The 23,966-nt window shown below is 43.6% G+C and overlaps 1 protein-coding gene across 1 annotated transcript in view; it reads left to right on the forward strand.

Moving 5' to 3' along the window:
- The window catches only part of LOC124125522 (ribonucleoprotein PTB-binding 1-like), a 65,195-nt gene that overhangs the window by 25,829 nt on the left and 15,400 nt on the right, over positions 1 to 23,966 (forward strand). Inside the window, exons 7-9 of the mRNA XM_046488848.2 lie at positions 2,134 to 2,214; positions 16,726 to 16,838; positions 18,239 to 18,295. Of these exons, the coding sequence (XP_046344804.1) occupies positions 2,134 to 2,214; positions 16,726 to 16,838; positions 18,239 to 18,295 (251 nt within the window). The remainder of the gene's footprint in view (positions 1 to 2,133; positions 2,215 to 16,725; positions 16,839 to 18,238; positions 18,296 to 23,966) is intronic.

Here is a 23,966-nt window from a genome sequence, read left to right on the forward strand (position 1 = left end):
ATAAATCAGATACTAAAAAGCTCAAACGATTTAACTAAGGCAGGCAAACAAATAGTATTCATTTGGATCCCCGCCCATGTAGGAATATACGGCAATGAAAACGCTGATAAAGCAGCTAAACTATTCCTTAAAATCCCAGAAATAAGTTTAAACCTACTCATCTCCAAATCAGAAATTAAAAGTGTCAACAAACAAAAAATCACCAAAAAATGGCATATCCTATATCAAAACTCAAATAGCCAAATCAAAAAGGTTCTCAAAAAAAACCTAACCAAACCAAAAATTCTACATCCGTCCAAAAAAATCGACAGAGTAATTACTAAACTCCAAACAGGACATATCAACCTAAATAACCACCTCAAAATAATAAGAAAACACTCAACAGGAACCTGCCCACATTGCAAACAACAAGAAACCCCAGAACACGCACTCATACTCTGCAGCCACTACCTAACACACCGAACTACACTACAAACCACCCTAAATCTAAATAAGGCTCTTACTCTAGAAGCAATCCTAAACCCACAAAATAAAATAGAAAAATTCAAAGCCTTCGGTGTATACTTAATCAAAACAGGACTAATAAATGGCATTTAAAACCCTAATAAACTACCAAAACCAGACCACATAATCAAACTAACAAACTTCGATACTCTGGTCCTTAGTTCGTCCCCTTAACCCTCTTGGCATTTTTTCCAAATTTCAAAATTTCCAAAATTCTATATAAGCAACCACTAAAACACCCCTACTGGATTGCCAAACAACTTTTTCCCCTTTTCGGAAACACATTAAATGGCTTGGCCGGGCCCGTGTGCGAAATACGCTGCAGTCGGAAAGCGCACGTAAAATCTCCAATATAAGTAAGTAAGTAAGTAAGGAGGGGGTGTCGCATTCATATTGAGTTGCATTTTTGGCTAGGGCCAAGCGGTCGCATTCTTTTGGAGACGCATTAATTTCACGTTTTACAGTAGCTGTTTAGCCTGGTTTCTGATGAGTTGATCCTGGACTTGTGTTGTTGATCTAGGGTGCCCTGTACTGGAAATCACATACATTGAACAATTTGGCTACCCAGCCGAGTTCTACCAGTTTGGAGCATGCCAGTAGCTCTTCAGTGTTCATCATGACGCATTCCCAATCTGTTCACAAATACTGCATTAAAAAAGAATAGTTTCTACTGACTTTATTTGTTACTGTGGATAATGAAAATCAACGAAATTTGATGACCTTTCACTGTAGTGTCAAAATCAAGGATGACACCTTACCTATGTGCACAAAGGAATTACATAATCAACCTGCAATCTTTCAGGTGTGTTGGGCTTTAGGTTTTGGTTCCGAAACCATTCTAACTCACATTTTTCAAAGCTGATCTTTCTTCTTTCGTGGGCAGCAAAACCCACAACTTATGGACAAGATATGGCTATTATTTTGGTGCTATTTACTTTGCATCTGCACGAGCTATACAGGGAAATCTTTGTGTGGTTTAACTACTGATGCTATATTTACAGACAGGCAACATTTCATCTCCCTATTATGTGTTGGGAAAGAGTGTTGATCTTGTCAACATGCTTTGTGTAATCACGTCTGACATGAAGATGTACTGTGGTTCTATGCTCCTTTCACAAGTCTCTAATTCCTCACTGAGTTTATCTCATATGGATCAAAGTCCTCAAACCTAAACTAAAAACCAACCTACAGTCTTGTTACCTACATGGCCATATCAGCATATGTAATGGGGCATTTTCTCTGGGTGCACCAATTAACATGGTTGAAGGCCTCCCTCAAATTTATTCAGATAATGTCAATGCAAAGTATACTTTGGTTAAACTAATGGGAACCCTTTAAATAAAGTTATTTTGGTCCATTAATCTTCAATTTGTTAAGATTATGTGAGGATATTTGACATGTGGCTAGTATAAAATAGATTTGAACATAGTTCAGTGGTGTTTGATTACCGGTATATAATCTGTTCAAGAATGATTATTAGCAGGAGTCAGAGCCAATTTTGAAATCAGTGATGAAGCATGAAAAGGTAACCGCATTTTTCATATTTGAAGCTGTTGAAATGAATGAAATATTATTCAACCAGGTAAACACACCAGAGGACTGTCTAATGCTTTCTTCTATTTATGACAGTGATCCCAACCTTTATGAAGTCTCTTCATCAGCTTCACCAGACATACATCAACTCTGTGATGTCCCGCAATACCAAGCCAGGTATGTGTTTATTCTCAGCATCTACTGGTGTGTGGGTAGATAGGTTTTTTGTCTTTGTAACAAGCTGGTGTGGGACTTGTTTCACTTCACTGTGCCTGACTCTTCTCCCTTATGTCTTTATTGGAGCTACGCAGGTCTTAATGAAGCTGCCTCGTGACTTGCCTGTCATTGTGTCCTGATGATGTGGATTGTTGCTCATGCTGTCAGTCATTGTTTGGCTTGTCTAGACTTGATTTAAAGGCCACTGTGATGTAGCTGGAATATTATTGCAACATAACATTCCCAACCTCACTGTGTGCTGTTTGATGTGATTTTGTACCTAAAAAAACACATTGTTTGTGTCTGACTTGAATCGTAGCCAGGAATATTCTCTTTCTGATTAAATCCTCCTTGGGGCACTTATTGCATTTTCCTTGCTCAAGAAAATCTATATGACATAGTTGTAACCATTTTCCTTAATAAAAAATGTTACCACACAAAAAACTTCGTTTTTGTATGATATACGACCACCCTTATGGGGCCTCACCCCCAACGGCGCCTCACGCCAGGGGGAGCAACTCTCACCCAAATCACTTTCCTTATGTCATCTGTAAGAGACAGACGTGTTGATTTTTCACACAAGACAAAAATAAGAGAAATCTATCGTTCGACAAGAACCATGGCTGACCAAACTGTATGTATGGTACATTTCTTTCATTGCAAAGGCGTAATACCTCGCATTGTTAAGTGATAGAGTTGTAATAATACGCCATGTGCACGGTACCTTTGAATTCAAATGGCCGTAATGGCGTCCATATTGTAGTTCCACGGGCTGATACATGTAACACCAAGGCCATTAAGAAACGGCTTGGGGTTTTGTTATATCATACAGCATTGGTCTACAATTTTTTCCTTTACAAAACCCAAGGTGGTGTGTTAATTCATAAACTACACTTACCTATTTTACGGGTTTTACACCTTAGCGCGTAACACGCCCCTTTAGTGTTATAATTATACTACGACATTGGCTATTAGTATCGCGTTACAAATCGCATTCTACATTACGCCTTTGCTTCTATTTTCACAATTTATGCAAGTATCTTTCCGATCTTTATATCGCACTGATACACGTTGATACCCTTCCCGCCCACCTCAGAAATTACGGTCTTGTTTACAAGACCTTCAAACTGTGTACGGGTTGTTCTAAGACAGGCACGAACGCTGCCTAATATGTCTGGCGGAGGACATTGCCTTTACCCCCCGGGGCCCCCAAAAAGAACAAGTTGACTTGTTCCACTTTAAAGAGGTCTATTAAAGGCGGGGGTAGATGTCAGATCTACTAAGACATCCCCCCCCCCCCCCCCCCCCCTCCCCATCTAAAAAGGGTAAAAAAGCTGCCGAGATTGTCTCCCCGAGCTCCCTCTCCGGGGGCCTGGGGAGAAGGCTCGAGGGTCCCCGTAGTAAGCACTGCACCCTCTCCTGCACTGTCTTTGGCAGACTTTTCTGCGTTACTTAAGTCGCAGATGGCGTCGATGATGGAGGAGGTAAAGTCTCAGCTCCGAGAGGAGATGCGGACCGAGCCTTCCCCGTTGTCGGCGCCGGACGCGGCTTCGAGACCTTGTGATATGCCCGGCGTCGGCCGAGGCAGGCTACTTGGTCTCAGGGATGATCTCAGACCGGGCTTCGGCGCCGGCTCGAGGTCGCTCCCCAGCGGAGGGGTGGCGGGCGCCGGCCTGTGCACTACCGACGCACAATTTTTCCCTAGCGGAGCCAGACGCCTCTTCCGAGGCCGAGGCTTTCACTAGTGGATTCGTAGCCCGGAGCCAGGGGGGATCCCTTGGTCTCGGGGACGATCCTAGACCGAGCTCCGGCTCCGGCTCGAGGTCGCTCCCCAGCGTAGTGGTGGCGGGCACCGCCCTGTGCACTACCAACGCACAATTTTCCCTAGCGGAGCCAGACGCCTCTTCCGAGGCCGAGGCTTCCACTAGTGGATACCTAGCCCGGAGCCAGGTTGGTTCCCTTTGTCTCGGGGACGATCCGAGACCGAGCTTCGGCTCTGGCTCGAGGTCACTCCCCAGCGAAGGGGTGGCGGGCGCCGGCCCGTGCACTACCGATGCACAATTTTCCCTAGCGGAGCCAGACGCCTCTTCCGAGGCCAAGGCTTTCACTAGTGGATACCTAGCCCAGTGCCAGGTGGGTTCCCTTGAACCTCCGGCACCTCGGCACCGGGACTCGGCCTCGGGCCGGGTGCAGAGACACGTGCGGGACAGGATTGTCCAGGTACTGCCTCAGGTGGCTGCGCCCATGCCAGAGTCGGAGACACCCAACTTGACTAAGGTCAAGCAGGGCCGGCGGTTGCCCCCCCTTTCCCGTGTGCGGTGCGGAGTTGAAGGCTGCTTACATATGCTTCGAGGAGCAATATCATAATGCATGCCAACAGCTCCGTGTGTCCATACACTCCGCGTATCTGTCGGCTGTACAGAGGGAGTTAGCGGGAGAGGGGCCGGCCGACTCTTCAGAGTTGGCCGCGCAACTAACGGAAGTTCAGTTATCTTGCGCGGGACGCTATTCGTAGCTGTGCCTCGCAGATGATGTGCGCTGTTATGTGCATGCGCAGGCGGTGGATGTCGGTATCTAAATACTCGACTTACACACGCCAAGACCTACTTGCTTTGCCGTATAAGAGGGTGCCACCCTCTTCCCTGGGACTCAGCAGGTGGTCCGAGAGGCTGCTCAATTGTATACTTCCATCAAAGACTCATAAGGCCTTGTTGGAGGTACCAAGCGTTAAAACCGCGTAAGCGGGCCTCTCCAATTGTCCCCTCCTACGCTAACGCACGGGTCAGACGTCCACACCTGCTTGGAAGCCGCCGCTTCCTTCAGGTACAAGGGCGCTGGGAGGAGCAAGAGAGGCACGGGCCGGGGCAAGGCAGCTGGTCGAGGCCAACAGCTTTTTCGCGGGGCTGGGAACGATGGGTTCCCATTAGCGCCCGAAGAGCCCCGGGTGAACCCACAGTCGCAAGTTATCGGGAAAACTCATCCGCTCCTCCACTTTTCCGGGATAAAGCACACTCCGGTGCCTGCTACCCGAGAGAAGGCGGAATTCCTCCGTGCCGAGGTCGACGCACTTCTTATGAAAGCAGCGATCGAACCGGGTCCCGAGGGACAGAAAAGCGAGGGCTCTCGACTTGTTTCCTAGTCACCAAACAGTGATCTCAACTGTCGAGACAGGAGAATGGCTAATGTCAATAGACTTAAAATACGCCTATCTCCACATACCAATACACCCCAAGTTCAAGAAATACCTGAGGTTTTCTTTCGACGGGAGGTGTTATCAGTTCAGGGTTCTACCATTCAGGATCTCCACTGCCCCGAGGGTGTTCACCAAGCTGTTGTTGATTCCCGCCCAAGTGGCCTGGCCAGGTCAAAAGGTCGGTTCTGCCATCCGTACCTCGACGACTGGTTACTAAGAGCTCTATTGCAATCCCTTAGTCAGATAGCTACACAACAAGTGATAGATATTCTGATCACTCTAGGGTGGATGGTCAATCTCAAGAAGTCAGATCTGAGCCCCACTCAGAATCTAGTCTTCCTAGTGGCTAATTTCAACACGGTGAGAGGACGTGTATCTCTGTCACAAGATATCAAGTCCCTTAAGCGCAAGTCACACTGTTCGTACATGGCTCCAGTTACTGGACAACATCGAGTCGACAGTGGATTTGGTCTGGCGGGCACGCTTGAGAATGAGTCCCATTCAACAAGCACTCCGTCGACTTTGGGCGAACTCGGAAGATCTCGAGACTGTGCTCGAGACTCCGTAGTGGCTCATTACACACCTCCAGTGGTGGACCGAGGTCGGGAATCACTCCCGTTCCGTCTCTCACAGTTCAAACAGACGCGTCACTCTCCGGCTGGGGAGGCGTTCTGAATTATCACACTGCCTCGGGACTATGGTCCCAGCAGGAGATCAAACTGCATATCAATGTGCTAGAACTGAGAGCGGTCAGGTTGGTGTTCCAACGCTTCCCGGATCTGCTTCGTGGCCAAGTGGTTCGTCTAGAGATGGACAACCAAACGGCGATGACTTACATCCAGAAGCAGGGGGGAACGGCGTCTCCGTCGCTTCGACGAAAGACGTGGCAGTTCCTACTATAGTGCGACTCTCACGATATCAGGGTGCTACCTGTTTATCTCCCGGGGGTGGACAACGTCCGTGCGGACGCTCTGTCTTGCCAGATCCTCGCTCCTCACGAGTGGAGGCTCGACCCGGGGATATTCGGGATTTTTCTCCCTGTTATACAGGTCCTTACAGGTGGATCTGTTTGTGTCTGGGTTAAATAACCAGACACCAACGTTCTGCTCCCGAGTCCACGACCCGAGGTCGGTGACACCGGACGCCTTTCAGCTAGATTGGACGGACAGTTCTGTGGGCATTCTCCCCAGTACCTCTGATTTCCAAGGTCCTGTCTCAGCTAGGCACTCAGCCTGAGCGACTAATTGTGCTCCTGGCACCTCTTTAGTCGGCGCAGAGTGGGTTTCCAGTAATACTCAGGTTTCTGGCTCAGCCTCCTGTTATATTACCTTTACGACCGGACCTCCTATCCCAGAACGGGGCCCTCCACCCGAATCTCAGGATTCAATGGGTGGCTTGGCCACTGTCAGGAATCGCCTCCAGAAGAGCGGTATTCCTGCATGAGTTGCAGACACAATACTGGCTTCGCGGAGGGATTCGACAAACGTTCAGTACGATAGATAGGCCTGCTATGCGCCCTGGTGTGTCGATAGAGGGATTGCAGATCTTTTTTCTGCAGATCTCGTATCCGTGCTTGAGTTTCTCCTGTCGCGACTAGATGACGGCCTGGCCGCATCAACAGTCCGAGGGTACTCTACAGCTATCGCAGCTTTTCACGTCCCTGTCGACGGGGCAGTTCTGGGTGCACACCCATTAGTGCAGCGCTTTTTAGCAGGTGTGGACAGGATCCAACCGCCAGTCCGGCGGATCAGTCCCCCTTGGGACTTGTCAATCATTCCCGATTGGCTGTCCGGTCCTTCCTTTCGGGATCTGTCGTCTCTCTCTCTTCAGCTGTTGAGCTGGGAGACGGCGTTCCTTGTGGTGGTATCGTCCGGCAGACGGGTAGGCGACATTCGTGTTATGTCAGCCGATCCCAAAATAACTGTCTTTCACAGCCTTCCTCCTCGGGGACCACTGCAAGACATGCTCATGTCTTGGATGTCCGCACGACTCACAAGGCCTAAATCAGCAGAAATATGGGTGTCCGTAAGGATAACCAACTATTTTGCTGTTACTGCGGAGGAAGGTTGGCTCACCTGCGAGTAAACAATCTATCTCGAGGTGGATAGTTTCAACCATTTGTACAGCGTATACGCTTACAGGCAGGGACCCCCCTACCAGGTTGAAGGCTCATTAGGTTAGAGCAGTGGCTGCGTCAAAAGCGTACGCCGCGGCTCTGCCCATTGAGCAGATCTGCTCCGCGGCTATTTGGAGCCAGCCGAGCACGATTCATCAAACCTTACCAACTCGACAAACACTCAAGCGAGCGTACTCAGTTTGGTCAGTCAGTTCTCCGAACTGGGCAAAGTTCTAATCTCTAGCTGATTGAGCATTCGAGATTTTAGACAGTCTTCCGGTTATACTGCTCAGTAATGGTCCGGATTTTATCTTCTGCGGTCGATAAATATCAGTCCTTACTACTCGATAATACTCATATTTTGCGCACGCACTCCTTCGATCCTCGGGGACCCTCTGGCCTAGCTCAGCGCTGGTTATGGTCTCTCGTGATCTACGCCCTTATATCACTTGTTCAAAAAAAGTGTGGGGGGGTGGGAGGTGTTTCGAGTTCTCAACTTATGACAAGCCGCAAAAACAGGCTTTATCATAATATATGGTCGACCACGCCCTGTCTCTAGCCCCCGCCTTTCGACGGTGGTGCCTCACGATAAGGTTGGTTCCATTTATTGAACTCAATATTTTATTCTGTTGAATAATCAAATACGATGTATTTATTTACGCCTGTTGCTGACGGATGCCACTTCCTAGATTATCTTTGGGAGTCTGTCTTGATGCAATAAGTGCCCCAAGGAGGATTTAATCAGAAAGAGAATTTTACAAACCTGTAGAGGTTATGAATTCTCTGATGAAATCCTCCTTGGGGCACGGCCACCCACCTCCCCACATTCAGTCAGCATTTGACATATGGAAAGTGATTTGGGTGAGAGTTGCTCCCCCTGGCGTGAGGCGCTGTTGGGGTGAGGCCCCGTAAGGGTGGTCGTATATCATACAAAAACGAGTTTTTTGTGTGGTAACATTTTTTATTAAGGAAAATGGTTACAACTATGTCATATAGATTTTCTTGAGCAAGGAAAATGCAATAAGTGCCCCAAGGAGGATTTCATCAGAGAATTCATAACCTCTACAGGTTTGTAAAAAATTTTGGGCTGTCAACTCCACTCTTTTTCGTTTTGGTGTTGTCACCAAGCTCGAACTAATAAGGTGACATATTATATGCTCTAAAATGAAAGGCGTATCTCATTAGCTCTGTGATGTGTCATGTTTGAAAATAGGCAGATACTCTCAAGTTGTTTTATTTTGCAAGATAGCTTCATAAATATATTAGAGTTTAAGATCTTAAGAGTTAAAGACAAAATTAGTATATAATAAATGGATTACAAATATCTAATTTGCAATCTCAAAATGTATTATCAATGTAACTCTTCACTAAGAGGCAATCAGAAGAAGACTCAGAAGAGGCTGGTGCTTACTCTAGTTGATGATTTTATTCATTTCAATTAACAAATATAAGTCCTGCAAATGCAAAACCTCTTTTACACCATTGCCATAAATCCTGTAATTTGGCTGTCCCAACACTATAGAAATCTTCAGATTTTCAAGAGAAGTCCTCTTCACTATGAACTGGCCATAATAGGTTGTGCAAGTAATAGTATCTTGCTGCCCTCAGCTTTAGAAATTAGCACTGGTCCTTAAGTCCTTGTTTAACTACCCAAGGTAACTAAGGTATCATTAAGACTAGTAGAAATTTGCCCTTTTCAAGGGTTATGCTATATGTTATCATCATAAGGACTAGTGGACTAAAACTGTTAGTTTCTATCGCTGCCATGGGTCATGCATGTCAGTGATAAATGAAGCCAATAATAACCTGAAGAAGAAGTGCATTGGTAAGTTACCTTTCCCTCAAATAAAACAGCGCATCTACCAGATGCATAAACGTTCCTTACCAGATCCTCCATCTGTTTATGATGATAACTTCAAACACTTTGAAGTCTCCCAACACATGAATGTCATTACCTATGTCTCGGATCAAGGATCTTGACAAGGATACAACTTGTTTGTTGCTGGAGTACGCCACATCATACCACACCTTCAAGAATCTTAAAAGGGCATCACAGGCGTTTTCTCCATGCAGACGGATCAAGGGGACTTCATTCATAATCTGCTGGAAAGCATTGTCAGGATGCAAGAAGACCTCTTGTCCTCCCAAGTTTGGATGTCAAAGCCAGCTCTTTTGGTCACAGTGACAACACCTTCTCTCACAAGTCCTGACTAGAGCAGTGTCGGAAAAATCCAGGAAGTATGTCCTGTCACAACACATCAACAACAAAAATTCTTCAACAATATGATCAATGATCCAAGATCCTTGAGGAAGTTTGCCAAGATACCACTGAGAGGTTTCAACGCTCATGGTTCAGTGTTCCAGGCCATGAGACCTCGTGATCATGCCCTTCTGGAATCCTCCAAGTTAAACTGTTTTCCTTCCAGGTGTAAGGACAGACCTTGCACGCCCCCTCTGCTCAGAAGCACAGTACTCCTCTATCTACTCAAGTTCATATTTTCACATTTTTCTTTATCATTAAATAACTACTGGTGTTTGTTTCATGCTTTCCTTTTTCATTATATTCTTTTGTTTTTCTTTCACATTATGTGTACTTGGCAAACATATTTTATCTTATTTTCTTTATTATTCATGTTGCACATTATAAATGTACAGGAACATCACTCATAAACAAACCAAATGTTTGTTCCTGTCAATAGAACTTTTCACTACAGGTTTGGAACATTTACACTGAAATTTTTATACCCCCGACCTAAAATGTCGGGGGTATATAGTTATACCAAGGTTCCGTCTGTCCGTCCGCACGATTTCTCTTAAACTATTCAGTGGATTCATCTCAAACTTAGTACATATAATCTGTGTCATATGGAGGGGTCCAGTCAAAAGAAAAAAATTGTTTTGATTAATTTTCCATTTTTTATGAATTTTTCAAACCCTAGCATCCGTCCGAAAACTGTGTCCACGCGATTTCTCTTAAACTATTCAGTTGATTCATCTCAAACTTAGTACATATAATCTGTGTCATATGGAGGGGTGCAGTCAAAAGAAAAAAATTGTTTTGATTAATTTTCCATTTTTTATGAATTTTTCAAACCCTAGCATCCGTCCGAAAACTGTGTCCACGCGATTTCTCTTAAACTATTCAGTTGATTCATCTCAAACTTAGTACATATAATCTGTGTCATATGGAGGGGTGCAGTCAAAAGAAAAAAATTGTTTTGATTAATTTTCCATTTTTTTATGAATTTTTCAAACCCTAACCCTATCCTAGCTATTTAATTTCAAACTACTGACACAATAGGTGGGGCGGGGGTATTAGTGAGCCACGCTCACTTTTGCTCTTGTTTTATCTAGTCCTGATATTTTTATCTCTTCGGTTTTTGTGGCCTCAGACAGCATCATCACAGTGACAAAGGGGAACCAGATCAGTGGGTTGGATGAGCAGGACTGACCTGGGAAATTCAACATCTTGGGAGAAGGCCTTTCCCGGAGGGACGGGATAGTGGCGACAGCATGGTCTCTTCTTCTGGAGGTCTTCAAGTGAATAACATTGATTTGGCACACTCCTCTAGATGTATTTGCCACTTGTCTCAACAAGCTCACAGTGTATGTCAGACCAGTGCCAGATCCACAGGCTCTGCAAGTAGATGAATTATCCATGTGGATGTTTGCCTACGCTTTCCCTCCAAAGTCTCTCCTAAACAGAGTCCTGCAGAAACTGGAAGACATGGACTGTGTAATTATCCTAATAGCTCTTGTTTGGCCGAGCCAGCAATGGTTTCTCAGCCTGTTTTCATTTACTCCATCTCCACCAGGATAAGAGGTTTCATCATGGCACCATAGAGGGTTACAGATCAACTATAGAAATCACCTATCTTAACAGATGTTGATATGGGTTTTTCTGTAAGATGTTAGGACTGAGCGAATTTTCTTGAAAGTGGAATCTATCAGTTGTACTGTCTGCTCTGCTGGAGGTGCCGTATGAATCATTAGCTTGTCTTTCTTTGCTTCAGAAGACCAAGAAGAAAAGCTTTTCTACTAACCATGGCCACAGCAGCTAGTGTATCATAGCTTCATTTATTCAGGCCTCACTCATGCAGAAGATTGTTGTAGATATGAGATCTCACTCAGAGAGCTCTAGGACCACTGGGCACAGACATTCTTCCATACCTGCTCCATGTAGGAGCAGCTACATTGTCTTCTCTGTCCAATTCGAGTGCAAAGGTTTTCTTTGGCAGCAACAGAGCCCCTCAGGAGACAGGAAGCAGCTCTTCATATCCTGCAAGACTGCCTCTGACAAAGACATAACCACCAGCTACAGCTTTGGAAGGTGTGTTAACCTTTTGATCACTATTGTCTACAGAGAGTAGGACAGATCATATGTAAACAGCTAGAATCACCTTTTTAGGCCTTGGGAATAAGTCGAGGCCACCAGAAGATCCTGCAACTAGAAGTAACGTCAGGTCTGGATTACAATCTGAAAGGGTCATCTAAAACCGTCTCAAGTGGGTAACAGGATGCAAATATGACAGTAGTGCAGTGGAAGTTTATCACATATTTGCTTATGTCCCTGACATGTTTCTTAATTTGTCCTTGTAAGGTGATTTGGTTATGATGTTACCTAAATTTGGTCTATCGCCAGTTTAAAGGATAAATTAGATATAATAATTACCCACACAGATGTTCACTATCCAAGGATTACAAATGTCAGATCCCACTGCTCCCTCTTGTATATTCTGGCAGTGATGTAATAGAGGTTTTAACTTCTCAGGAGTAATCTCACTCACCTCCCCAATTATCTGCATGTAGATAGCTGATGTTGGGAAAAAGTGACGTTTCCTGCCTTGCACCTGTGCAGGAGGCATGGGCATCAAGATAATGAGGATATGACTTGCGAAACTGATTATGGATAGTTGACAATAAAGAGTGTAATGGAAGCAAATATACAGGATTTATGGCAATGACTGAATAGAGGTAGTATTCTTAGAATTATTAACAATAATAAACATTCTTGAATGACTGAAAATGATTGATTCTGATTGGTAAAAAAAAGGTATCTTTTTGCCTATTGATGCCTTATTTCACACAGCTTATCAAACTTTAAAAACTGAAATTTATTTCAGAACACCAACAATTAAGTAAAACACACACTAACCCCTGTGAAGGGCCACTTTACCATTGGTCACAAAATTGAGCATTCTCTCTCATGTCGGCTGCTAAAATTCAGCCAGATCGAAGTTTAGATTGGAGAGATAGTCATCCAAAATATGTATTACTTTTGGGGAGATATTTCACATTCTACAAACTGCCACCTCTCCAATGGGAGATTTCCACAATATGAATTGTTGCATTGATTTCCGAGATGCAAATATGCAAAAGGTTGTGATGAAATTAGAACATATATCTTTGGAGGGTTAATTGAGAATTTCTTTTAAATCGTTATTTTGAACTTGTCAATGCTATGAGTATTTCAATCTTGAACTTAAGTAATAATTTTTTTTAACTTATCCTGCAAAACCCCTTAATGTATTTACTCCTGATTTTTGACAGAAAGATGATCTGTGAGAGGTGCAGCTGCAGAAGAAGTTGTTCCAACCAGTTGTCTAACAGTACCCTCACACAGTCGGCACGTGACCCGGAAGTGGTGATGTCACATAAGACAGAGCTCCAGATAACTTTTTGAGCAATTGAGTTTTTACTCAAAGGTCTCTATTGTAATTTGGTTATTACATTTTTCATTGGGCAACCAACATTTTGTCACTCATCCATTCATCACTCTATTGTTTTTTTTCCCCAAATGAGTAAGCATTTTGAGATTTAAAAAAAAATGAAATAATGTTTTACATGTATATAACAGTTCTAAAAATATGCTTGACTCGGAAAGTAACTAAGCTCTAATTGTGTTTCGGAAATTAGCTCTTCTGTAAGATTCATTGGTTATTTACGCATGCTGTTTAAAAAAAAATGTGTTTTCTATTTATTGCATGCGTTTCTTCACGCAAGTTAATTGAAAGTAATTTGGTTTTGAATAGTTTTGGGGGGTATTTTACGCAAATACGCGGCTTATCTGTAGCTCTGCATAAGAGCACATTACTGCTTTGTCAGCCTACACGAAGGGAGAGGATATTTTGTGATAAAAGCTCTCCCGATTTCCAGCATCCTTTGCTTATTTATTTCAACATTGTTTCATCTAATATTGTGTTGTGTTTATGGTTGTGCCTTTTATGGTTTTCCCCCATCTTCCCGAGGCAAGGGAGTTAACTTTAGAAGTCCAGTTTCCATCCTTGCCGAACTAGGCTGGAATTACTGGGCTCTATCATAGCGCTACCAGTGGCTATTACCAGTTATGTCCCTTCTAAGCCTCTCCTATGAAACAGTCAATTTCCACCTCTCGTATCACTTGCATTTGTTTCAAACAAAATCAAGATCCATATTGTGATAAAACGGGTCTTACATCGCGATATGCATCAAATCACATGAGCACCTTGATGAAGAACATGAAAAGATTTGGAAAATATCTGTTGACGAGTTTGGGATACACATGATTTGCAAATCCTGCAATCAACCAAAATCTGCATGACAGTTTAAAAACTGGATTTCAATTTTGATTGGACTATGCATAAACTCGTTAGTCCAGCCAAAATGTAACTCCATAACACCAGCCTAGTTCGGCAAGAGTGGAAACTGGACTTTTATGGTTTGTTAACTCCCTTGCCTCAGGAAGATAATTTTCCCATATTTATATTATAACGTTTTTCTCCTCTTTTATGGCTCTAGTCTACGGTCGTATTGTTGTTCCATCCGCCATTTTGAATTCTTGCTTTCTGAATTCTTTTATTTGACATGCAGTGTCCAACCCAGAATTGAAAATCAAGGGGGGACTTGTCCCCCCATTATGTAGAAAATAGGACGGATTTTGAAAAAGTAGGGGGGATAATTGCTTTTTTCAAAAATGTCTTATTTTGTATTATGTACTGGAACATCATCATATAAAAGTGTAACAGATCAGAATAAAGAACTGAAATGAATAACAATGCTTTGTGCTTTTTTCTATTTTGATTAAAAAAGTCTGTTATTCTTTTGTTTTTGCGCGACATGGTCATTCACTATTCAAAAGATCGTCTGCTATGACAGTCGGCGATTCATATTGTGTGATTTCTGAAACGAAACTAAAACGAACTTAAATGCTAAAAAATATTTTCAGAACTATTCAAGATAGAATATTTATTGTCTTTAAACATCTTGTCAAAGGTTTTTGATCACTAAACAACAAAATACAACATAATTTTGGTCAAAGTTTTGATTCGTTTTCTACTTAAGTAAATCAAATTTCGTTTCCTATGCCAATCCTATCGATAATATATTCAGCAACCCAAGGGCTTTCACTCATGTTCGAACTTCCGGTTGTTATCGATCGGGCTTAGACAGTTGTTTACAATGTTTGCTGTGAACTGTCTTTCTTCGTTAATTGATTAAAGATTTAGTGAGTATTGAATCTAAAGGTAGGGATAAACAGCTGATAAAGTAAGTGACTGTACAAGAAATTACTGTGCGCAACAGATCGCGCTTTGACTTTTTTTATGAGGGGCGATTTGATTTTTTAAGGGTGAATCGCGCAATTGCGCGGCCTGGGTTGGACACTTGACATGGGTACTCCATTATTCTGTTTTTCCTAATGTTTTGTGTTTTTAGCGTTGCTTTACACTACCTTTGTGTAAATCGTTTTCTCTTATAAACTCTTGAGGTTTGAGTTACAAGTTACCTCCCATTTTCCCGTTGTGTTTTCCCATCTCAATATGACTTTGCTTAAATTATAGAATTTATGCCTCGTTGGTTACTTTGCCACGAGAATAAGTGGTGGCGGGATCCTCACCTTCTCTGCCAAGATTGTACTGGACCCTGTTCTTCATCGTCGTAGTGCATAGACCCCCAAGGATGTCAGACACCACGTAGGCACCTTCCCCCATCAAGTTTCACACCTACTACTCCGACCTTGCCGTCACCCTTGCCGATGATTTTGTCCCAACCTCCGGTGATGCCATGTCAGGAACCTACAACAATGACACCAGCGCCGTTCTACATCTCCGGTATGTGCCTCATTCCTCCTGCCCTCCTTTATGGACGCAACGTGGATGGTAGCGCCAACAGTTCTGAGCCACCGTGGCCTCCTCTCACCTCTGTGGTGCCACGCATGTTTTTTTCAGTGGCGCCAGCAGCGCTTTTTCCTTACCTGTGCCTTTGGTGCGTCTTATTAAGGACCCTACTCTCTCCCCTCGTGGTAGATAGTCTCGTGCTTCGTCCTCTCCTAGCACACCTCGAAGCCGTAACCGCCACCTTTTCATCATTGTATCTAGGACATCGCAGGTGGACTGAACTCTCCTAGAGCCAGCAACCCACATGAGATCCGAGCTGCGCCTAGTGCTCAGACAGCTTTGGCCATTTTGTGGTTGCCCAGCTAGTCACCACCCCAAGGTGCCTCTAAGTCTTCCTTATGACCGGAGCTGACCTTTTGAAGACTCTGGTGCATGCATTGGCTTGCTACGTCAGTTCTAGTCTTTTTACTTCGCTTAAATTTTATTACTGCATTGATTCCTGGACTTCCCGCATACTTCACTCCCGCTGCCTGCCAACAGGATTGGTCACTCGATGCCGGACATTGCTGTTGCTGATTGGCTGGTGCCTATGGAGAGTTTATTGTAGATCACATCTGAAGATATGCTCACCTTCCCTAAAGATGCATTAAGGATTAATGCAGGATAAGTAAAAACATTTAGTTAAATCTAAATATTTTTTACATTTGTATACTTGTCCTTCATTACTTCGTCTAATGTGCCCTCCCATCGCTGTGCTAAGAAGTCTTCAGGTGTAAAGTTTTATGCGGTAATGAGCTCTTATGTTACATCACCACTTCCAGGTCACCTGCCGACTGTGTGAGGGTACTGCCAGACAACTGGTTGGAACAACTTTGACAGCTGGACCTTTCACAGATCGCCAAAAATCAGCAGTAAATGCATTAAGTAGATTCCAAAAGACGTCTGCTTTGAAAACATTTTTGTCGTCATGTTATCTACTCTACTGTGGAACTTCATCAAATTTCAAAACATTGTAGCCTTATCTCCTAATTGCTTGATATTTTTAGGCAGGATGTTGAGCTTTGTTGCAGGATTGCTTGGCCCTGCTCCATACCCACCGATGAGCCCAATCATGAACCCCAATATGCAGCTGGGACTCATCATCCTCATAGCCCTTCGTATGCAGGCACAACAGCCACATCAGGTATGATCTCATCCTCATAGCCCTTCGTATGCAGGCACAACAACAGCCAAAGCAGGTATGATCTCATCCTCATGTCCCTACGTATGCAGGCACAACAGCCACAGCAGGTATGATCTCATCCTTATAGCCCTACGTATGCAGGCACAACAACAGCCACAGCAGGTATGATCTCATCCTCATAGCCCTTCGTATGCAGGCACAACAACAGCCAAAGCAGGTATGATCTCATCCTCATGTCCCTACGTATGCAGGCACAACAGCCACAGCAGGTATGATCTCATCCTTATAGCCCTACGTATGCAGGCACAACAACAGCCACAGCAGGTATGATCTCATCCTCATAGCCCTACGTTTGCAGGCACAACAACAGCCACAGCAGGTATGATCTCATCCTCATAGCCCTACGTTTGCAGGCACAACAGCCACAGCAGGTATGATGTCATCCTCATAGCCCTACGTATGCAGGCACAACAGCCACAGCAGGTATGATCTCATCCTCATAGCCCTACGTATGCAGGCACAACAACAGCCACAGCAGGTATGATCTCATCCTCATAGCCCTACGTATGCAGGCACAACAGCCACAGCAGGTATGATCTCATCCTCATAGCCCTACGTATGTAGGCACAACAGCCACAGCAGGTATGATCTCATCCTCATAGCCCTACGTATGCAGGCACAACAGCCACAGCAGGTATGATCTCATCCTTATAGCCCTACGTATGCAGGCACAACAGCCACCGCAGGTATGATCTCATCCTCATAGCCCTACGCATGCAGGCACAACAGCCACAGCAGGTATGATCTCATCCTCATAGCCCTACCTATGCAGGCACAACAGCCACAACACTACTAACTCTCTATAGTATGACTTCAAACTATTTTTTCTCTTGGTTCTTAAGACCCCTTCGGCCAAAATGGTATCGAATTGAGAATTATCAGCTAAGTGTCATTCAGTGTGTAAGGTTTTGAACAGAATCATTGAAAAAATATTTTAGGAACAGTAAAGGAAATCCCTGTGATTAAATACACCCCTGATTATAAGACTTAACCAACTTGGAGAACAATGGAATGATGTCACAAGAGGTTTATAACTTATTATCAACCTGTGAAGATCCGGGGTAGAATAGACATGCCGTAAAAGGCAACTATGCTTGTCGTAAGAGGTAACTAACGGGATCGGGTGTAAGACTTGCTGACTTGGTTGATGCATGTCATCGTATCCCAATTGCATGGATCAATGCTCATGATGACTGCAGCGTTAAACAACAAACAAACAAAAACTATAACTTATTATCAGTTGCTTATGATGACATGCATTATCATGGAGCCATATTAGAATGTTATTGTTTTAGTATAACAGTTGATTGAAAATGATAGTTGATGTGTCTTTGTAATAGTTCACAGGTCCCCTGGCAAGACAGCTGAATCTGCTTGGTCAACAAACTGATTCTCAGGTATATTCATTGTCTAATTATGTAGGTTAACAGTAAAACACAGCATGTCTTCGTGCCAATCTACATCTTACGTGGGGCAGTGCCCTAAGCACAGGATCTATTCCCCACATGGGTACAATGTGTGAAGCCCGTTTCTGGTGTCCCCTGCCATGATAATGCTGGAATATTGCTTAAAGCATCATATGACCATACTCACTCACTCTCTCTAACACATGTATTGTGGCTTTTTTTTAGACAAAAAGTGTAAATATTGACATGGGACTGAAAAAATGCTTATTTTTCAACTTATCCTATCTCACATAATGCATTTCTCTTCCTTCTTCTATTCTGGTGTAGAAACGCCTTACAACAAAGTTTCCAAAATAAAAAAACACCACACCCCAACACAAAGCATTACCATGGTCACCGCTTGTCCCGTGGGACCCCACCTTAGCTTACTTGACCACTAAGTATACCTTCCCAAGCCATTTTGTCAAGACTTGCCTTTAAGAATTGAAGATTTTTTGGTTGTATTTTGCTTTGATGTGCAAACATACTTTTTGGTCGTCTGATCTACACAATGTGTGTTGTGACTGCCGTGGCCATGTAAGGACAATGATCGCTGTTCTCAGTGTGGAGAACTTTTTTAGGAGGATTTCATGTCTATTTACGTAATTTGGATTGTTCCAAATTTGCGTCCAAAGTGAGCCAAACGTGAGTGTTACGTTAAAAAAAGCAGTGAGATCAGCCGTGCTCGCTGCTACAAAGTCCGCTCCATCTACTGCTGGATCATTATTAGAAGATCCAGGATCTTACTGAAGATATTCCCCGCCAAAATGAGCACGCGGTTTTCTGCCCATTTCAAGCCAACGACCATAGCCCGGGTTTTGATATGGCTGATCGACACACAGTGCTGTCATCTGATCCTTCACCTAAACGAAACCCCCAAGCTTACCAGACCCAACCAAGGAGGATTCTGTAGTGATTTCCTCGGAGCATAATTCACAGTCAGCGAACAAACTCCATAGATTGGCAGCACAGTTTGGATCACCTGGAGTGATCGCGATCTGGCGAATCCAGTCGACATTCTCCTACATGGAGATCGGCATCAACTACGTGATTTGTGGCTCAGATCATCATGACGGCTCGGATCAAAGGAAATCCTACTGACCAAGATCCACTTCGTCTTTCAGATCGCCTTGCCCTAGCAGATCGTACTCAACAAATAGATCGCTATTCTCACTTGGATTGACAATCAGCAGATCGCAATCAGCTATTGGATCGACCTTCCTCTGCAGATCACAACCAATTCTCGGATCAATACTGTTCCAGATCACCTGTCACGGATCGCTATCGAAGCACAGATTCACCTTTGACAGATCGCAATTGGATCTAGGATCGTCGTCCTTCTAGATCATGTATACAAGATCGCCTTTCACGCCCAACAGATTAACATTAAGGATCAGCTTTCTTCAGCAGATTGCTACCGACTATCGGATCATCAGCATTCCAGATCACCTGCCTTAGATCGACATTCACATCAGACTGACACTAGATTCCAGTCACGTGACACAAGTCGACAGCACAATTTGGATTGTCGTCGATGCCCTAGCGTCAACAGTCACCAACAGGTGGACTCTGCCTCTGCCGTACCTCGCTATCCACGGAGTTCATTGTCGCCAATACATACATATGTCCAATATTTGACAATCACTCACCTCGGATACTCCGCTCGGGTGACCTCACTGTTAACAGTGAGTCCTCTTTCCCGTCGTCCTTGCCAGGAAGTTTCCATTTGGTGGATTCATCTGATACACATCCCTGGATAACAAACAAATTAGGATTACGGAGGAGTCATTCAGACGCTGACCGTGTAAGTGGATTCATTGTGACATGCTCTCCTTCGGCGCCTATTACCTTGCCGCCCAGATAATTTTCCCTGGTCTTGCCACGAAATTGGACCTGTTAGCCAGCTCACAATAACTCGGATTGACTGAAAACAACAAAGGAATTTGGGTCAGTATCTTTGTATTCATAAGAACATGGCTGACAATGCTTGTATTGTCATCAAGTTTTCAACTTGGCATGGCCCAACGGATACAACATACAACTCATTGTCTATAATAAGCATAGTTACAATAAAGTATCTATGTACCTACTTAGTGCTCTCTGTTATTTTTGTCAACACTGGACTAGATGACATTAACCCCTTCTACAATAATTATTGATCAACAGAATGGTTAACAGGATCAATATTAACTTTCAATAAACATGGGAACCATAAATCCTATCATTAAAGTATATTATCCATTATTTACAGTACAAGAATAGTAACTATGCTTCAAGCAGCATGTACTTGGAAATGAGTTTAACCGAAACTCTACTTTCTGTGTTTTACATGTTAATATACTACAGAATAATACTCCAAAATGTACTATGATCAACTATGGATATAAAGAAATTACACATGAATTATTAGTAAAGGAATTTGAGTGAAAAGTATTACCTTATATAATTACAGTACAATTGAAGCACCCTGCAAATCACTATTTAAACAAGACAATCAGAGTTGTCTCCCATACCCCCAGGACAGATTGCATTACAATGACTATGGAAAGTTAAATTGATATACCTAATGATATAGAAGGGCTAGCTAACAACATGTGTACAACAACCAGGGAGGTAGTTTATATTTTGATTCTACAAGCTTCAATATCTACTAGATCTAGTACTATGCCCACAGCGTGTACATGAAATGGTGGAAGGTCACATGACTTCAGTAACCACAAACTGCAGTGTTTGCATCCTACACTAACTTAGAATATATTGCCTCACCTCACAGAAAGTTTATACGTATTAGACAACCAATATCATCATTATGCATATATGGAGCCCTAAAACTAGTGTATTTACCATGAAGGACCTTCTCTACCATGTCGTCTGACAACACCGACATACCGTGCTGGTAGCGCGAACATGAAATAAGGAAATTACTCAATCTAACCATTTGCCAGTGTTTACAAATATAGTATTTTCAAATCTAGGTTACCTTATGTACATTATTACTTATATTGCGGCCTTATTTCGACCATAAATTGTAAAACAAACCTGAAAACAACAAAGGAATTTGGGTCAGTATCTTTGTATTCGTAAGAACATGGCTGACAAAGCTGCAACAGCCAATGAGGTAAACGCATTTGGTCATGAGGTGACACTAAGTTGCTTGAACCTGGAAGAATGAGTTATTCCCCTTTGGCCATTGCTGAGACAAATGATTTCCAGCAATGAGATGCCAATATTAGTTTGAATGTGGGGTGGGGCCGGGCCTTGAGCAAATACATTTCCAACAGTGCAAAAGTACTATATACAACACCTTCACACAATTCAGAAAGTTTAAAGACAGGTTACAGATTATGTCACCAGAATTGAACGGAGACTGAATCCTAAGAGGACATCCCACACGTCAATCATAGAGGATCGTGAACTTTCCGACTTTGACTCTACTATTAGATGCTACCTCTCCTGTCTACAATCTTGTCAGCTACACAGGCAATAGCTACCACTGTTGCACATGCCAGTTCTTCAGAGAAAGCCCAGGTTAGGGGAGCAGTAGCCCTTATCCACCACAAATTCCATGGAGTCATGGACTTATTGTCACATCATCTGGGATCTGTCATAACCTTGCATCGCCAGGGAATTCTACCATCCTGTCATTGTGAGGACCATTTAAAGTAAGGTTATACCAACAGCCTTTGTCTGCGCCCTTTTTGTTCACTAACAACATCCAGTCAATTGCCCAGGATGTCACTAATGAGACGCAATTACAAATATCGATTGATTACCTTAAGCTCCAGCACCAGCAATTGGTAGAACAACGGCAGCCTAAAAAGAGCCATCGTCCTCGGTGGACGCAAGTCCAAAAGAGGCTCTTTTTGTGGCAGAGGGCGAGGTTACGGACAGAGAGGACATAAACCCTTAACCACCAAGGCAGTATCGTACACACCACCCAGCGATGCCTGAGGTCTACCAGACCAATCCTCTACTAAATAAATGACTTTCCATACGAAACGTCGGTATGACTGGGGCCTCCACCTCCAGCCATACAACTATTCAAGTCTCCAGTAGGTGGAAGACTTTTTGCAAAGAATTGGACTCTACTGGAAGACCCCTTCGTCACGCAGCTCCTCACAGAAGGCTTAAAAATTCAGTTGCTGGCGACACCTCCCACCACAAGGACGCCCGTGCACAGAAAGTATGCTGTCCTACACAAAGCAATAGGTATGTTAATTACCAAACAGGCCATACTTTGTCTTGGCACAAGCCCGTCACCCTGGGGTTTTACTCACCGACTTTCCTGGTCCCAAAGAAAGACAGTGTCAAGATGATTATGATTTTCAATCTTAAGATTTTCAATGCGCGGTACCTCATGCAGCCGTCTCATTTCTGCATGATCTCTGTTACGCTGTTGCGGATGATCATTCGGCCAGAGGACTACATTGTCAGCCTGGATATGCAAGATGCGCACATACAAATCGGGAGCACTGACCATATCTATGGTTTGTATTCCAAGGCCTAGACTTCCAGTGGAGGGAGCTTCTGTTTGGAATTTCTATGTACCCGTGACTCTTCTGTTCACCCAGATAATGAACTGCATTCAGGCGCTCACATATCAAGTTACTCTCATGAAACACCACAATTTCACTCAGAAGTTGATGGGACAGTTGGGCTGGTTGATCAACGTCTCAATCAGAGACAAGCCCACGCAACACTGCAGTTCATAGGAGCTCTCTTCAACCTCTAATTCTGCAAAAGGGGGGGTCACCAATCACCTCCGACTGCATTTGGTCGCAGCCTTGTGGCTGGCTGTTTCCTGTTTCTCTGTCCTCGTAGACATTGCAGATCGAAAATACCATCGTCTACCACTATGACGGGACCTACTCCTTCAACCTCACTCAAGCTGCCTGCACCAAGCGCCTGACACACTCTGTCTTTGCATTTGGCTCATCTCCATAGATCTCTCTTAGCCAAGGGTTATTCCAGGCGAGTAACAAAAGCTATTACTGAGGCACATTGCACTTCCACTAAATCCCTATAGACTTGCTGTCGAACTTGGGCGTCACAACAACATCCCATATAATGAACGTGTCTGCACTTTCTGTTTTTCAAAGGGACATAACCATGTTGAAGATGAATTCCATGTTCTTATGATTTGTGACCAGTATTCTAGAGCAAGAAGAAACTCTTTTCCCAAGCGTCTCGTTACCCCTCCCTCTATTGAGAATTTTATAAGACTTATGTCAGCTGAAAACGAAGAAATTATAAAAGGCTTAGGTAAATTTCTCTCCTAAGTCATGAACATCGAAAGGAAACAGTGTGGAACGGTAAATCATTATTAAATCTACCCAGTATGCAAATATATATATACAGTATATTTCCATTGTATTATAGGCCGGTGGCCTGAAGTACCGAATAAATTTGTCTGTCTGTCTGTCTGTCTGTCTATATGATCACAAGTGTAAGGCATTTGAAGGATATTGTCGAGCCCGTGATATTATGACTCCTACTACTGCTTCTCTGCAACAAGTGGCAGACTATCTACAGCATTTATGTTCTCCACATCAGCTCAAGGGTTGGACGCTGGTCACTCATCTCGCTGCTATTAATTCAGTTATTGCGCCACAACTATGGGCTC

This window comes from Haliotis rufescens, unplaced genomic scaffold, assembly GCF_023055435.1.
Source record: "Haliotis rufescens isolate VD_foot unplaced genomic scaffold, xgHalRufe1.0.p SCAF_2, whole genome shotgun sequence".
Classification (NCBI taxonomy): Eukaryota; Metazoa; Mollusca; class Gastropoda; order Lepetellida; family Haliotidae; genus Haliotis; species Haliotis rufescens.